A 16,129-nucleotide genomic window follows, 5' to 3' on the forward strand; every position below is an offset into this window, starting at 1 on the left:
AAAGTCCTGCTCAGCACTGAAAGTAGTCAAGAATGCTTGGTTGAATTAAATGGGAATATTTTAAAAAGTACATTTTTAATCAGTATCTTTTTAGTGTCCGAGTCAGGAAGAAGTTAGCTTACCTCAGCAAAAACCCGGGATCAGTAATAAACTGTTCCCTCTATCATAACTTCATAGGCACTTGGGGAAATGTACTTGTATGCAAGTTAGATGGAAAAAAGTATTTTTGTCTTTTTCGTTTATGTTGTTTTTTGTTATTATTTGTTCCCATCTTGTTTTGTTATAAATCAGTAATCTTTTAGCTGCTGGTTTGTCTTGTTACAACAACAAAGTGCTGCTTAAAAAAACACTTTGTAATCGGAGTGTGACATTAAGCCACTGAAATCTCTGGGATATTGATGTTGTCAGCTAAGTAGCAGAAAGGGCTGTTAATCAGTTTCAGCTGAAATTACCAAGAGGTTCACAAGAGGAGCAACAATGAGACAATCCCCAAAACAGGTTTTACAGGTGGAGACCACTGACCCCGCCCCCCAATGGAACCAGTCTGTGAGCACTGTCAGAGCCACAAAATGGACTCCAGCATGTGAAAGTCTCTGACCAAATAATCGTCAACAGACTTCATGAGGGCCTCTAGTGAGCCCTGTGCTCACTGCCCGATGCTGTGGAGTGTGACTGGAACTTTCCATGGAATACCAGAACTGGCAGGTACACCACTGGGACTATTTGCTTTTCCCATATGAGAGCAGGTTCACCCTGAGCACATGTGACAGACGTGAAAGGGTCTGGAGAAGCCGTGGAGAACATTACGCTGCTTGTGACATTGTTCAGAATGACTGCATTGGTGGTGGTCTGCAGAAGCATATCCATGGATGGACACAGAGACCTCTACGGGTTAACCAACATCCCCCCGGCTGCCATTAAGTATCGGAATAAAGTCTTTGGATCCACTGTCACACCCTACACTGGTGCATAATTTGTAGTCAAACTAATGGTCTCTTGACTCCAGTCCAATAATTACTGCAGACACATGAGAGTTCATTTTCCATCCAACCTGCATATAAGTATACAACCCACAATTTCAAATTTAAAGCCAATTTCAGTATATTTACTATCTTATTGCAATCTCTGGACAACATTTGGAGTTGGCATGAGTGTTTGGATTCAGTCCCATTTATGGCAGTCTGGCTGCTTTGCTGATTTTGTTGTGTACATGTTGAAAATTTCAAAAGACAAGCTCAGTTCTGTACTCAGATTTTCGACTACATGCGCCATCAGCTCTAACGCCTCTCAGGTGGGACTCTGACTTGTGGACAGGTTAATGCCGTGAACCTTTCTCATATGCCTCTTCATCAGCAGCCGCTCTGTAAACAGCTCATCGCAGTCCCCACATTTGTACGGCCTCTCCTCTTTATGTTTGGCTAGAACGTGCTTCCTCAGAGTGGAACCCCTGTTGAAGGATTTGTCACAGATGTGGCAGCTGAAAGGTTTCTCCCCTGTGTGAGTCCTTATGTGTTCTGTCATGTGTCCTTTCAGCTTAAAACACTTGCCGCAGTAATGGCAGCTGTAGGGTCTCTCTCCTGTGTGCACTCTCATATGATTCTGCAGGTTGCTCTGGCAGGGGATGTGCTTGCCGCAGATGTGGCAGTCAAAGTTGCTCTTGCTCTCCTGTGGCTTGCTTTCATGCGTCTTGAGGTGCCACGTTAGCACAGTCTTTTTGGTGAAAATGTAGTTGCATATGTGGCAGCGGTACAGGGTGGTGCTAGTCTTCTCTTCCAGAAGGTTTGGTTCATCTGCAGATGTTTGCCTCGACTCTCTGCTCTCCTCTGCTGCTCTGCAGTCCTCTAACTGCTGCACTGTTTTGATGAGTTCTTTTGTCAAGGCATCTCCGTCATCGCTGTCTTCCATCGTTGGTTGCTCCTCGCCTCCATTGAGCCACAGTTCCTCCCTCTGCTCCTCTTTAACCTCGGAGGGTCCCGGCTCATCCTGCCACACACTCGAGCTCCACTCTTGCTGTTTAGGTGGAATGTCCTCAGTTGGCTGTTGTTTGGCATCTGCAAACAAAGGAGAGAGAAAAGCATTACACTTCAAGTATTGTGCTGAGATCTAAGCGTTACAATTGGCCTCACACTGGTCATGAGCTACGTCCAAGCTTCAAGTAAAGGACAGCATTTGCTATTAGAAGAGTGCACATACTAACATGTGTGGAGTATGTTATGACTTCAGTTTAGACAATAAAAGTCTTTGGTAAGTTTTTTTTGCTTTGGTTTGGTTTGGTTTTTTTAAGTGAAGTGAAATAGCCACCAGCTTAGACTGCAAACTGCCCTGTGTGATAAGTCACAACCATGACCTTATGCTGATAACTATATACAGGTCAATGAACAGTGGTTAAGGAACTTCTACAAAGCTGCAAGCTAACAGTAAACAAAACAGGCTGACAAAATGTCATGTGTTCTGACACAGTGAATGACACAGACCAAACCAGAGCCAAAGTTACTCTGGAAACACTGGGTTGCATCGTGTCTATCAGGTAAAAATGGGCCAGTCTGCACCAAAACACCAGTTCTGTAAGCTTGTTCCATAAACCCCACTAACTTCATGAAGAATGCTAATTTTACAAATCTACAATGTGATAAATTGACTGATTCTTAATGCTTTTCTGCTCTCCCGAAGTCTCTACACATTATTACTCTGATGGATCCATCGGAGAGCGAGGTTAATATCTTTTCCAAGGATATGTGGCATGCAGAGTAGGAATCACCTTCCAAGCAGTAGATGACCTGCTCTAGCTCCTGAGCTACAGCTCCAGTGTGGGGAAACATGGCTGAACTGTTCAACTATTTCAGGAGTGGCCAACTCCAGTAGATTGTAAGGTAGACCCTTTCAGATGGCTCAGAGTTTTACTGGCCCATGTATATTTGTATTGGGTTGTTTGAAAAACAAAAAACAAAAAAACCCTTTGTTTTTAGAATTTCTTTTTTTTTTTTTAAATTTCTATCATTATTATTATTAATGCAGTTCAACAAAATATTTTAGATTATTTCACTTTCAATCTGAAAAATGTTGCAAAAACTTTGGAATAAATATGCACCCCACGCCCCCTTTAGACACACCCCTGTTCGGTTCCATGTAAACTAAGACGGCGGCTGTGAGCCTTCAACTATGGTGTTATTTTTGTGCCACTATTCAAAAAAAAACTTTTGAGCGTACGTGAAAAAAATTGCAGGTGCAAGTGTTGCAAATTGAGGAGAAATTTATTTTGAGAGAAGAAAAGCTAAATTTGAGTGAACAAAATTCATTGCTGCGTGCAAAAAATGTATTTCAGTGTTTGCTATTATACACACACACACACACACACACACACACACACACACACACACACACACACACACAATGGTAGTGATGTGCGGATCGATACTGAAATATCGATCCCTCCGATACCAGTCATTTATGTTCTAGAATCGATTCTCATATTAAAATATTGATATTTTAGCAATTTAGGGTAAATTTGTAGTTTATCATTAACAGGAACACAGTGGGAAGAACCTATTTCATTCGGATTGTCTACATTGGAAGGAACTACTTCCTCTTCTGCCTTTCATAGTCATGTGCGAAATAGGGCTTTATAAATGTGTCGCGGCCCCTTAGCGTGCGCACTCACAATGGCTGAGCATAATTGGAGTTATGTGCGGACGTATTTTACCTCCACAAACAGCCGAGACGTGGTTTGCATACATGTGGCAAGAAAGTGAGGTGTTGTGGCAACACCACAAATTTGTCAAACACCTCAGAGTAAATCATATCACAGAATATGACGAGCGTGTGTTGAGGCGAACTGGACAGGGACAGGTGCTGCTAGGGCGAGACAGACGTCTCTCATGGAGTCCTTTAGTGCTGCAGGCAGGCAACGTGTTCAAATAGCACAACTTCAGTTTTTTTATTTCTATATGATGAGCTCTGCATTATTACGTGATAAGAACAAGTAATCTGATGCCCTGTAATCATTATGATGCTATAATTTGAGATACAATAAATAAAATAAGTTTTTGTACAAAGTATCGGATCAGTATCGTCGATACCACCCTGAATATTACATGGTATCGGATCGGAAAGCAAATCAGTGGTCGCACATCACTACACAATAGCAGCCCCTCTCGCTCAGTTTTTGCATTTGCGCTTGCTCGCAATGTGTTGTTTGCGGTCTCAACAGTTCTGCCTGTGCACGCTCAACTCTTTCTGTACGCCGCTATATTTGTGCCACAAAACCAGCCAATCACAGACTTGGATGCAAAAAAATCTGATTGGCTGTTTTGTTCTCCAATCAGCTCGAAATGACGAAATGCAATATCCCAGAATCCATTTAGTCCAAAACTCAAACGAGGCTGTGGCGGAGGAACACAGAGGCTGTGTCCCAATTCAGAGACCGCACACTTGAAGTACGCATTTTGAGTGCGATTACGTCACCGCCACGCGATGACGGCTGTCCCAATCCAAAGTGTACTCCAAATGCACCGTTGATTTCCCCAAATATCAAGCGTGGTCCGGTGCACGCTTCGTGGTCCCATATATCCCACAATTCATAGCGCGGCGGTGGGTGTGGATCATTTTGCGGCAAAATACGGCAGACGGCAGAAGCGGAGCGGCCGAAGAGTGAACTGTCAAAAGTAAGTACTGAATATGATGTCACTTATTTATGTGCGAATGTTTAATAACGAAGAACATTAAAACATTACTGTTGGCCACATGTCGGCAAAGTTATGTGACATTAATGATGTTTGTACTTTCAGCGTTAACTTGGTTTTAAAGCCTTTACTTCAATATATATATATATATATATATTAGGGGTGCAACGATATTCGTATCGATATTGAACCGTTCGATACAGTGCTTTCGGTTCGGTACGCATATGTATCGAACAATACAACATTTGTAATTTATTTTATCAATTTTCCTTCTGACGATGCTGTCTGTGTTGAGCGCTCAGTGAATCTGCGTTCGACTACTCCGCCTAGGCTGCACTGTCGAGCGCAGATCCACTGAGCGCTCAACACAGACAGCATAGTCAGAAGGAAGAGAGCAGGGCAAGCTAGCGAGACAGAAGTTAAGCTCTACTTGCAAGCAATTACTCAGATCTGGCGTTTGGAATTATTTTGGTTTTCATGTGACGTATGACCCTGAAGGTAAGCGAGTCATGGACTAAAGTAAAACAGTATGTTGGATGTGCCACGCAATGCTCAATTACATTGGTGTGAACTAGTGTGTTAGCGCAGTTAGCTCGTTAACGTGTTTGCCGTCTAGCCCCATGCACGGAGCGATCGGCGGTAGCTCGTTAACGGAGATTTGCCGTGTTGTAGGCGTTAAGGTCATTTCAACGAGATTAACCTGAAAGCACTAGTGGGAACACAACGAATATGACTGCACATTTACGCCGACATCACCCTAGTGCAAAGACAAAAACAAGCAAGCATGCTACTAACTTTAGCCGAGTCATTTAGACAGCTGTTAGCACATGATTCTCCTTATGCTGCTGAGAATATAGCCCAGAAGAAGCGGATAGTATAGCTTTTATTTTGGAAAGAGACATTTCTCTGTAATAAACTCTCTTTTCCAAAGATGAGTGATTCCTCAATCAGATACAGGGCTTGCAATATCGCTAGCCCGACGTCCGGAGCTAGCGATTTTTTCAGTCGGGCTACCAAAATCTATCTCTTCCCTGCCCGTCGGGCTATTGTAGGAAAAATATATGTCAATGCTTTTGCATTCTTTCAGAAATGTAGCTGGGTAATTATGTCATTGGCATCGGTGAGCCACTGTCAATATGTGACATATTGAAATCGCGTTTGAATTTGCGCTTGTTTGTTTTGCTTTCACTTTGCAATCGTGCGAACTGTGTATAGAGAGCGACAGCACTGATCTGTGAGTGATGATAATTTGTGCACCAATTCCTCTGACATCGTCTTATTAATTGTTAGCTTACTATGCAAACATGACAAGTGAAATCTCCCGCAGCAAGCTTAAACATGTGAGAGGTTGATCGCGCAGAGAATCGCTGAGCTTATGTGAGTGCGTGTGTAAAAGCAGATATATTTAGTTCTGCTGAGCCAAATAAGACAGGTCAGGGTGAAGAAGTGACAGCCAAAGAAAAGCTTACCACAAAACGGAGAAAGTTATGACAAATCAGACTATAAGGCAAAAAGAAAGTGCAGCTTTATGGTTTCATGGACAAAAGAATTTCTGTGGCTGCAATATGACGAGCTAAATAACCAGGGCTGCACATAAGTGGTCCGCAGGTGCGCATTCGCTGTCAAAATAAAAAACACGCACAAGGGTTAGGGTTAAATTTAAAAACTGTACTTTTGAGTTAAAATATATATTTATAATTTTAATAAATGACAAATTAAAAATGCATGAACATTTTTTTGTATCGAAAAAATATCGAACCGTGACACCAAAGTATCGAACCGAACCGAACCGTGAATTTTGTGTATCGTTGCACCCCTAATATATATATATATATATATATATATATAGTCGACCTTAATCTTACAGAGAATGTGATGATTTTGTGGATAATTAAAGTCAGTCATATATCCACAAACATAACAAGCTGAAAGTCAGTGATGCTGCTCGGTTTGCAGTCCTGAATATCACGGCACAAGCAGGATTCACTGCACTGTTAATGTTATCTATGTTATATTGCTGCCTCTGACGGTTCACTCATTAAGCTGAAAGAAAGATGCTTTAATCGCAGGAGTCACACATGTGTCCACTGCACCATCTGGAACTCTTCTTGTTTACACTCGTAATAACACAAACACTAAATCCTCCTGTTTGTAGCAGTGTGTACACCTGAGACTGTCACCTGTCTGTCTGTCCTGCACTCTCTCTCTGTTTCTTTCTCTCTGATTGTGGAATAAAAGTATGAACATGTATTTATAAGTCACACTTGTGTTTGAATCCTGCAGCTTATCACACATTTGATTTCCATGTGTGACAACTGCAAGTGTCCAGAGTGAGGACAGACTGAGGGACCCACTGCTGCACATCATCTGTGAGGCTTTGCACCCCTGATGATCCACCAGGACAAACTCAGCAGTGTGTGAGGAAGAGGAGGAGGAAGAGCCAGCAGCAGCTGACAGATGGAGAGAATAGACAGACTGTTCCCTGTTTGTGAAGGACTGCTAGGAAAGTTTAACATAACTAATTGTCTGTCCTGAATCAGTCTTATTAGGTAATGTTCAAATAATTTGATCATTCCAGTGTTTCCAGTGTGGGAGAAAGTACTCAGGGCCTTCAAGTTACACACTATGAAAGGCAGCAACAAGTTTAATGTTCAGAAACCTAAAGTATGTATCAGCAGCAGAATGGAGCTAAAAATAAATGTTTGTTCCAGTTCTATGAAGCTTTGAGTATTTTGGATCAGTAGCACTGCTGTGTTTGTTGCATCATATTGCTGTAACTGTTTATATGCTTTATATATTCTGAGCTAAGTTGATCTATAGTGTTACATCGTATTCTATAAGGATGTTATGTGTTTGTAGACTTTCTGCCCAGTTTGACCCATTTAGCAGACGTCAGCCTGTTTAAGGCTCTGATATCTATTCTGTATGACCTGAAGCAGTTATGACATGGTCTGATTTTCTCACCCAATAAAGGAATATTTAATATATCGGTCTACTCTTCATTCTGTCAGACACAGTTATCACAGCTCGTACATTTTTTTACACATATATGTAAGCATTGTCGGAGTTTGAAATATTACTCTTTCTGGGTCACAAAATAAACTTTTAAGATATTTTAATGCTAGAATGGTGCTGTGTAAACTTCAAATATCTGCTCGATTTATCAAGACATCACATATTTGAAAAAGTGCTCTAATGTTTTCGGATGTTCTCCTATTTCAGTGTATTAAACAATGTATTTTTTGCATGCAGAAATTAATTTTGTTCACTCAAATTTAGCTTTTCTTCGCTCAAAATAAAGTTCTCCTGAAAATGCAACACTTGCACCTGCAAAATTTTTTTTACGTGCGCTCATAATAGTGGCACAAAAATAACGCCATATTCAACAAGCTGTATAATTAAACATGTAGCACACCGAGTTCACAGTTCATCTGCATATTTTAATACAACTTCTGAAGACTTACTGCAGATTTCTCTCTGTGTAAAACAAACGGTGAAGGATGGAGCAGCTACAAAATGTGTTTCTCTTCACGTCTGAGTTTGTTAACCAGGAGCTCTGATGAAGGACTCGCTCGCTTTTCCCAGTAAAGGTTTTAATGGTGATCACAGGAACAGCGCCGCTGTTTTCTATCACTCAACCCGAGCTCACCGTCTCGGTAACCGCTCCGCCTCTTTGCTCTTCGCGGTGTGTAAACAGACTCGGGCTCCACGTTTAACGGTGCCAGGGTCATCATCACTGCTGCTGTTGTGCTCTCAGTGTTTTTGTTTCAAACTGGACCCCTGCGTGGGCTTAATGTTGTCAGACTTATAATCCACACGCTTCCCCTAAATACGTTTGTATCGCAGGTCTGTTTTTAGCCGATAATGTGGGTGAAACGCTCGCGTTCGTGTTTCCATGGTGACAATGGCGCGCTACAGAGCCGTTCCTTAAGTGAAGCATCGGATCAAATAATTTGTATCAAGATTTTTTTAACAAAATACTCGATAAATCGTTGCAGCCCTTGTTCACTAGCATTATTGTAACATTTACAAAATAAATATTTACATTTTCATTTTTGTTTCATTTTTACAAATGTATCAACATTATAATCCCGACACTTTCTTACTGGATCCATCCAAAAATAAGAGAGTAATAGACGTACTAGGAGTGATTCTTAGGGCAAACATAAGCTTTCACCAGCTTGTATGAGTTGAGAGTTTATACAAAACAATGCCATGATGTCACATCCTGCAAAGTGTGTTAAAATGTTACAATCATCATTTCACATTCGTTAAATAGGAAGGTAACACAGGTGTTTACATCGAACTGATCGGTGGTCAGATCGCTTTTGATTTATGTAACAGAAACATACAAGTACGAGTCCTGTCTGAGTGCTGCTTTCTCCCCCCAATTTATTACAATTACCTTTGATCAGAATAATTTGGATTGTTATCTGAAGATAATATTCACACATAAATATCTGAACTTGGTGATATTTATAATATTTAATCGAAGTTGAAGGCACACTGTCGGGCAGTGCAGACTAGTTGTGGTAAAGGGAACCTGCAGATGCAACATCTGGACAACATGAAGAAAACTCACCAGTTAACATGAAAACCAGTTACACTAGAACTCCTGTACAGAGCACAACTGACACTCCTGTACAAGACTGACGTTTTCATAAATAATACAAAACAGCTTATGACATGTGTGTGTATATATATATATATATATGACATATTACATACTGTACGTAGCTTCAAAACAGCTTGTCCGTATCTATAATTATATACAGATGTGTTCACTACACCAAACAATGTTAAGAACAAGTGTTAAACTCGCGGGCTGATTGGCTCAAAGGGTGCAGTGTCTCCGGCGGTCATGTACGCTCAACTATAAAAGGAGGATTTAAGTTGCGTCCTAACGCGCACACGCTGAGATCAGAGTAACCACAATGAACGACGGTCCTCTTTGATATGATAAGTGCGACCTGCCGCAGTTTGACTGTCATTTGAACTCATGTTTCGATAAACAGCATCCTTACTGTACTGTTTTATTTGAGGACATTGGAAATAAGCTCACCGGAAATTTAACGCTCCTTTACTATATGGCTAACACTGCTTGCTAATGTTGCTAGCTAAATGCTGTGAATATAAATGTAACTTTCTGTCCGACGTGGCTGAATCACTTATTGGGTTATTAATAAGATGCTAACTGGCTGAAGTAACCTGGGGTACATACCTGCCCTGTGCAGCCTTATCTCTGGTTTGTAGACGAGGTCCAGCAGCCGCTGCAGCCTCTGGTTCTCCAGCTTGGCTCGGTACACCTCCTCCTGGTACTCTACCAGGGTCTTCTCAACGAATCCGTAGATGTCCACCGCAGCTGCGGTTAGTCTTTCCGTCAGGAACACGTTAAATGTCTGAAGGGTAGCTGTGGCCATTGTAAGGCTTCTCCGTTATTTTCAGCTCACCCTGCTTGCTACCTATGGATGTGTGACCGTCTATACAGTGTGTAACAGGGGTCACAGCGCCCTCTAGAGCACTGGACTTTGTAGGACACTGTACCGTCAACATGCATGGAAATGCTCTCTAGGCACGTTTAGGCTCGGATTAAACTAGTCAGTGGTAAAACTGACTGCACGCACTAGAGTTCAGCTAGTCTAGAGCTGAACTCTCATTCATTCTCGTTCATTTGTCTTCATTAATTCAGTCATTCACTGATAGAAAAGTTGACCATTTTTATTTGCTGACTAAAATAAAATCGGTGTTGGGATCTCTGATTTTTCTGCTTAAGTAGTTTCCAGCTAACATTCACGCTCCAGTGGATGCTTTGAAGAGCAACTTGGGGTTTTGTTACTTGGCCTTTGTGAGGACTTTCAAAACATGGAATTGACAAAAAAGTAAATTAGGCAGAAAATAAGTTGTTTAGTCAGAGTTCTTGTTTAATTTTGTTATTTTTTCTTTCAATAAAAATGTTGCTAACTTAAAAAAAACTGCATTCCATAGATCACTGATGAAGCATTGGACTTTGCTGTAGCTCAGGTGGCAGAGCAGGTCAGCCACTAATCATGGCCACTCCTGGCTGCATGCCAGGAGGCAAATATCCTTGGCAAGATACTAACCCCATGTTTGCCTACTGGTGGTGGTCAGAGGGCCCGGTGGCGCCAGTGTCCGGCAGCCTCGCCTCTGTCAGTGCGCCCCAGGGCAGCTGTGGCTACAATGTAGCTTGCCATTGCCAGTGTGTGAATGTGTGAATGACTGAATGTTGTGTAAAGCGCTTTGGGGTCCTTAGGGACTGAATAAAGCGCTATACAAATGCAGGCCATTTACCATTTACTTAATCTGAATTGCAGAACACACTGCAGTCACTTGCCTTGAAATTCCCTGTTATAATGCTGACTATTTTTTAGGATCATTATTTTTCTATATGACTCTGACTCAGATACTAGAGTGGGTTGTCTACCAATTGTAATAGTGTAGCACTTTTCTGTTCTACCTGAGCACTCAAAGTTCTTCATACAACTTGCCTCATTCATTTATTCACAAAAACATGTCCTTGAGCAATATATTAACCCTGAGTTGTCCCTGATGCATTCACTGGAGTGTGTTGAAAGTTAGACAACGAGCTTAGGCATATAAAAAAGTGCAATAGGAGTGTGTGTCTGTGTGTGAGTGATAATTTATTTTATACATAAACTTTACCTGTGCCTGTATGATGATTTTAAGAGCTATAACAATACGCAAAGTTGGCAAGCTAGCCAAATATTCCTCTTCTTCACTAAACTGCTTGCAGAGGTTTGAGGCACTTCAGCATGGTGATGGTGGTGCTTCATGGAAACTTCCCATCCAATCTAATGGATCCTGTTATACAAGAAGAATTGAATAAAATGTTTAAATCATAATTCTGATTAAAATTGTGGTCCATTCAACGTATTCTGTTGACCTCAATGGAGACATTGAAGTGTTAGCAAAGTACAGCATTGATTAAAACAGGTGGTGTCGCATTTTGTGTTTCTCTGCAGCTGCTGGTGAAGAATCTGCAGTTTGAGGATGGAAAGATGATTGCTGCAGCGCAGTACTTTCGCTCTGGGAGCAGTGCTGCTGTGGAGCTCACTGAGGAGGAGAAAACCTTCGCTGTACAGATGAGGGTAGGCCCTCCTCTCCCACTGATTCAAGAAAATGTTAAGCTGACAGTTTAGATTTTGTCTTTGTGCTGACTTTTAACATCATGTCTTCCAGGCAGTGTGGCAGAGTATCCTGAGTAATGTGAGCCACATTGAAGACTCCACAGATTTTTTCAAATCTGGTGCTGCTTCCATGGATGTGGTCAGGTGATACAGGAAAAAAACAAAAGCATGTCAATTTTCTTTTTATTGTTCATCACTTATGTAACATACAGTTCCAGTCAAAACTTTGGCCTTACCAATTTGGAATTAGTGTGTTTATTTCGCTATGGTGTAGAACAAATCTTAATACATTAAAGTTATTAAACAATGACCGAATTATGTAACAAACAAGCAGCAGCTTTAAGTGTCAGTTTTGTATGGGCTCAGTGAAACCAGGCACTGAGCGGGTTGCCTGTGCATAATCATTAATGTCCAAAATACTTTTTAACCAATTTCCATCAACATGTAACTCATTCTTTCTGCGCTTGTGCTCTACCTCTCCACCAAATTTCATTGGATTTTGCTCGATGTCTATTATGTGGTACCCGTTATCTACAACTGAGGCTTTAGGTATTGTCAAGCCAGCAAATGCAAAGAAAGCCTGGCTAAACGCATAAATCCACCTCAGATAGCTACAATCCAATAATATTATGTATATGTGTGCAGGTTTATATGTGTAGGTTTATTTAAGTAAGTTTTTAGTTTAGGTCATTTTCTCCTTAAAGAGTATTTTACAACCTGATATCAGTGCTTTAATCTAAGCATTCCTTCTTATACCACTATTTCACCTAATCTTCTCTTCTTTTTCTTGTCCCCCATATCTTTTCTATCCCCCATCTTCCATCTTGCCTCTTCTCTGTCTTCAGGCTGGTGGAGGAGGTGAAACTTCGAGCCAGCAGTTGCCAGCTGCAGAACGAGGATGTCTACATGAACACAACTTTTCAGGATTTCATCCAAATGTGTGTGAGGAAGCTCAGAGGGGAGGACGATGAAGAGGAGTTGGTAGTCGACTATGTAAGTGTTTGAAATTTCCTTTGTTAGTTATGGATCCGTGGAGATGAAACAGCCTTGTGTTAATGTGTATCATTTACCTGCTCAGGTGGAGAAGAACATAAACAACATGACAATAAAGATGCCTCATCAGTTATTCATCAACGGAGAGTTTGTTGATGCAGAGGGAGGAAAGACCTACAAAACCATCAACCCCACTGACGGCACGGTGAGAGAAAAAGAAATGACAAAAAATGCAAAATTTATGTCCTATATAATATTTTATTATATCGAGTAATGTCTTCTCTGTAATGTAATAACTTTGTGTCCTGCGTCATACACTGGCAGGGATCTATAATGAAAAGCAACCATTTCTTTTCTCAACTGATGATGGAAGCTGAAGCTGTTGATTCTTTTTCGGGTTACAAATATTAAAATCCCCTGTCTTTAGTGACCAACAAATGATGATGGCCAAAAATAGTGCTACAGTCTGTTTAAAGCTTATTTTAACAAAGTTTAGGGGGAAAAACTACAAAAAAGGGAAGTTCTCTTTCCACTGCTGAAGGTGATCTCATCAGGATTGGAGGCCATGTCTTCATAACTGAGGTTTGCCATCTTTAATTTCCTTGTCTGTCCTGTGTGTGTCCTGCAGGCCATCTGCGATGTGTCTCTGGCCCAGATCAGTGATGTGGACAGGGCAGTGGGTGCAGCTAAAGAGGCCTTTGAAGAGGGAGAGTGGGGCAAGATGAACCCAAGGGACAGAGGAAGACTCATCTACAGGTCAGATACATGACCCTGGAGTGTCAAAAAACTTCATCCATATTTTTTTTCTTAGCTTTGTGGTTAAATGGCCCATTTCTCTTTACGGTAAAGTGAGCATCTCCATAGCATGAACCGCTTTAATATCTTTGTTCTAAGGGAGTAAATGCCTTCAGTAGGTTTGTTTGTCTTTGATAGTATTAGTGAAGAAAAGTTGTTGTCTCAGTTGTGTTTCATAATATGTCTTCGCTGTTAACCCACCTCCAGGCTGGCTGACCTGATGGAGGAGCACCAGGAGGAGCTGGCCACTCTCGAAGCCATTGACTCTGGAGCTGTGTACACTCTGGCCCTCAAGACCCACGTGGGCATGTCCATCCAGACTTTCCGCTATTTTGCTGGCTGGTGTGACAAGATCCAAGTAAGACAGCTGGCTTAAAAGCCTGCACCTGTCACGTTGTCAGTTGACAGTCTGATACATCTGTTACAGATGTGCAAATACATGCAAACAACATGATGCTGTTCTTTTACAGGGCAGCACCATCCCCATCAACCAGGCCAGGCCCAATCGTAACCTGACGTTTACCAAGAAGGAACCAATGGGGTGAGAATAGAGATTTGAAAAGTGTCATACTCTACACAGCACTGCAGTGGAACCTGCAAAATAATTACATTTAGGAAAATATTCTGTGGACCTTTTGAAGGGTTTGCATCCTGTTGCATCTGATGTAAAACTAACAAAGCATTTCAGTCAAATGCTTTTTCACAGCACTGTACATTTACATTAAAGCTAACATGCCTTTGGTTCGAAAGCCGAACAAACTACTGCTTTTTATGAACCACATTAGTAGTTTAAGGGATATTTGTAAAGAACAAACTATATGTGTGCTTGACAGAAAATCTTCAATCAGGTGGATTTCAATCAAAATGTTATAAAATGGGTGTGATAAGTATTTCAAATGCTCTCTATCTGTCCTCAGAGTTTGTGCCATTGTGATTCCTTGGAACTACCCTCTAATGATGCTGGCCTGGAAGACAGCAGCCTGCCTGGCAGCTGGAAACACAGTGGTCCTCAAACCTGCACAGGTCAGACTCCCATGTCACACATGCTACCCACAAAAGCTAAAACCACAGGGTCATTCATGTTGTTGTTTGTTTTCAGGTCACCCCACTGACAGCACTGAAGTTTGCTGAACTGGCAGCAAGAGCGGGACTGCCTAAAGGAGTGATTAACATTCTGCCTGGATCAGGTTGGATCATAAACATTCATGACATGAAGCTGAGGTCACCTAATGAAGCTCCGTGAGTTGCTATGCATCTTGTTCTTTACTCTAGGTGCCCTGGTGGGTCAGCGTCTCTCCGACCATCCCGACGTCCGGAAACTTGGCTTCACAGGTTCCACAGAGATTGGTAAACACATCATGAAGAGGTGAGAGGTAACATAAACCTTACACAAGGTGTTTAACAAAGTCTTATAGTTTCGCTCACAGTTGCGTGTCTGTTTTCTTGTATATTTGAAGCTGTGCAGTCAGCAATGTAAAGAAAGTCTCTCTGGAGCTTGGAGGAAAATCACCACTTATCATCTTCAGTGACTGCGAGATGGACAAGGCCGTGCGCATGGTGTGTTCATCTTATGGCAGGTTTTTGTGTTTTTGTTTTTTCTTCCAAAACAGAGTAAAAAGTTGTGCATCCACTATGTTGTTGTCTGTATGTTTCAGGGCATGAGCTCAGTGTTCTTTAACAAGGGAGAGAACTGCATCGCTGCTGGCAGACTGTTTGTGGAAGACTCCATTCATGACCTGTTTGTACAAAAAGTGGTAGGTGTAACCCGCAGTAAACTTTACTTTGACTTTTTTTTCCTTTTTTACAGTGAAAATGTCATGTTGTGTTTTCATTCCACCTTAAAAATCAGTCTCTCACCTTCAGACGTAATAGGCTGATGGCTCGCTGACTAATGCCATTTTGCTATTGTGCTGAGGTGTTTCTCACCAAACTATATGTCTTTCACTTAACTTTATTAGCTAGTTACTGTTTTCAGTCAAATAATCTCAAACCTTTTTCACATGTGTTGAAAGAGCAAGGCCAGTAACGCACTGTCGGTGGTAGTAATGAAACTGAAACACATGCTCTAAGTCTTAGAAATGAGCACACTGAGCAGGTTGAGCAGTTACACGCCTTTGTGTGGATCTGCGTGTGTCTCAGCATGTCCTTCTAGTATGCAAATTGAGCCGCAGCGGTAAGGTTTCTCTCCCGTATGCTGTCTCATGTGAGTAATTAGATTACTTCTCTGCCTGAATCCTTTCTCACAAACCCCACATGTGCACTTCTTTAAAGACCACTTGGATCTCTCTTATCTTAGGTTGAGGAAGTCAAAAAGATGAAGATTGGTGATCCACTGGACCGCTCAACAGACCATGGACCTCAGAACCACAAGGCCCACCTGGACAAACTGGTGGAATATTGTCAGACTGGCGTCAAGGAGGGAGCCACCCTGGTCTGTGGTGGCAGACAGGTACAACGACCAGGTAAGGCAGCAGAAGTTTCTAAACAGAACTGGTT

The 16,129-nt window shown here is 41.7% G+C and overlaps 2 protein-coding genes across 2 annotated transcripts in view; one reads left to right on the forward strand and one right to left on the reverse strand.

Annotated features, from left to right (window-relative positions):
• aldh1l1 (aldehyde dehydrogenase 1 family, member L1) overlaps window positions 1-16,129 on the forward strand; it is a 34,300-nt gene that overhangs the window by 11,183 nt on the left and 6,988 nt on the right. Inside the window, exons 8-20 of the mRNA XM_040003201.1 lie at window positions 11,681-11,806; window positions 11,898-11,989; window positions 12,691-12,838; window positions 12,924-13,043; window positions 13,467-13,594; window positions 13,841-13,991; window positions 14,104-14,174; window positions 14,551-14,656; window positions 14,733-14,820; window positions 14,906-14,999; window positions 15,091-15,190; window positions 15,289-15,387; window positions 15,930-16,095. Of these exons, the coding sequence (XP_039859135.1) occupies window positions 11,681-11,806; window positions 11,898-11,989; window positions 12,691-12,838; window positions 12,924-13,043; window positions 13,467-13,594; window positions 13,841-13,991; window positions 14,104-14,174; window positions 14,551-14,656; window positions 14,733-14,820; window positions 14,906-14,999; window positions 15,091-15,190; window positions 15,289-15,387; window positions 15,930-16,095 (1,489 nt within the window). The remainder of the gene's footprint in view (window positions 1-11,680; window positions 11,807-11,897; window positions 11,990-12,690; window positions 12,839-12,923; window positions 13,044-13,466; window positions 13,595-13,840; window positions 13,992-14,103; window positions 14,175-14,550; window positions 14,657-14,732; window positions 14,821-14,905; window positions 15,000-15,090; window positions 15,191-15,288; window positions 15,388-15,929; window positions 16,096-16,129) is intronic.
• Window positions 94-10,171, reverse strand: LOC120715932 (zinc finger protein 436-like). Its single transcript, XM_040003226.1, has 2 exons — window positions 9,901-10,171; window positions 94-2,051 (listed from the first exon to the last, which is right to left on the reverse strand). Exons 1-2 carry the CDS (start codon window positions 10,097-10,099, stop codon window positions 1,288-1,290), a joined length of 963 nt encoding a protein of 320 aa, XP_039859160.1. The 5' UTR covers window positions 10,100-10,171; the 3' UTR covers window positions 94-1,287.

The sequence above is a fragment of the Simochromis diagramma genome, unplaced genomic scaffold (genome assembly GCF_900408965.1).
Source record: "Simochromis diagramma unplaced genomic scaffold, fSimDia1.1 OVJJ01000646.1, whole genome shotgun sequence".
NCBI classification, from domain to species: Eukaryota; Metazoa; Chordata; class Actinopteri; order Cichliformes; family Cichlidae; genus Simochromis; species Simochromis diagramma.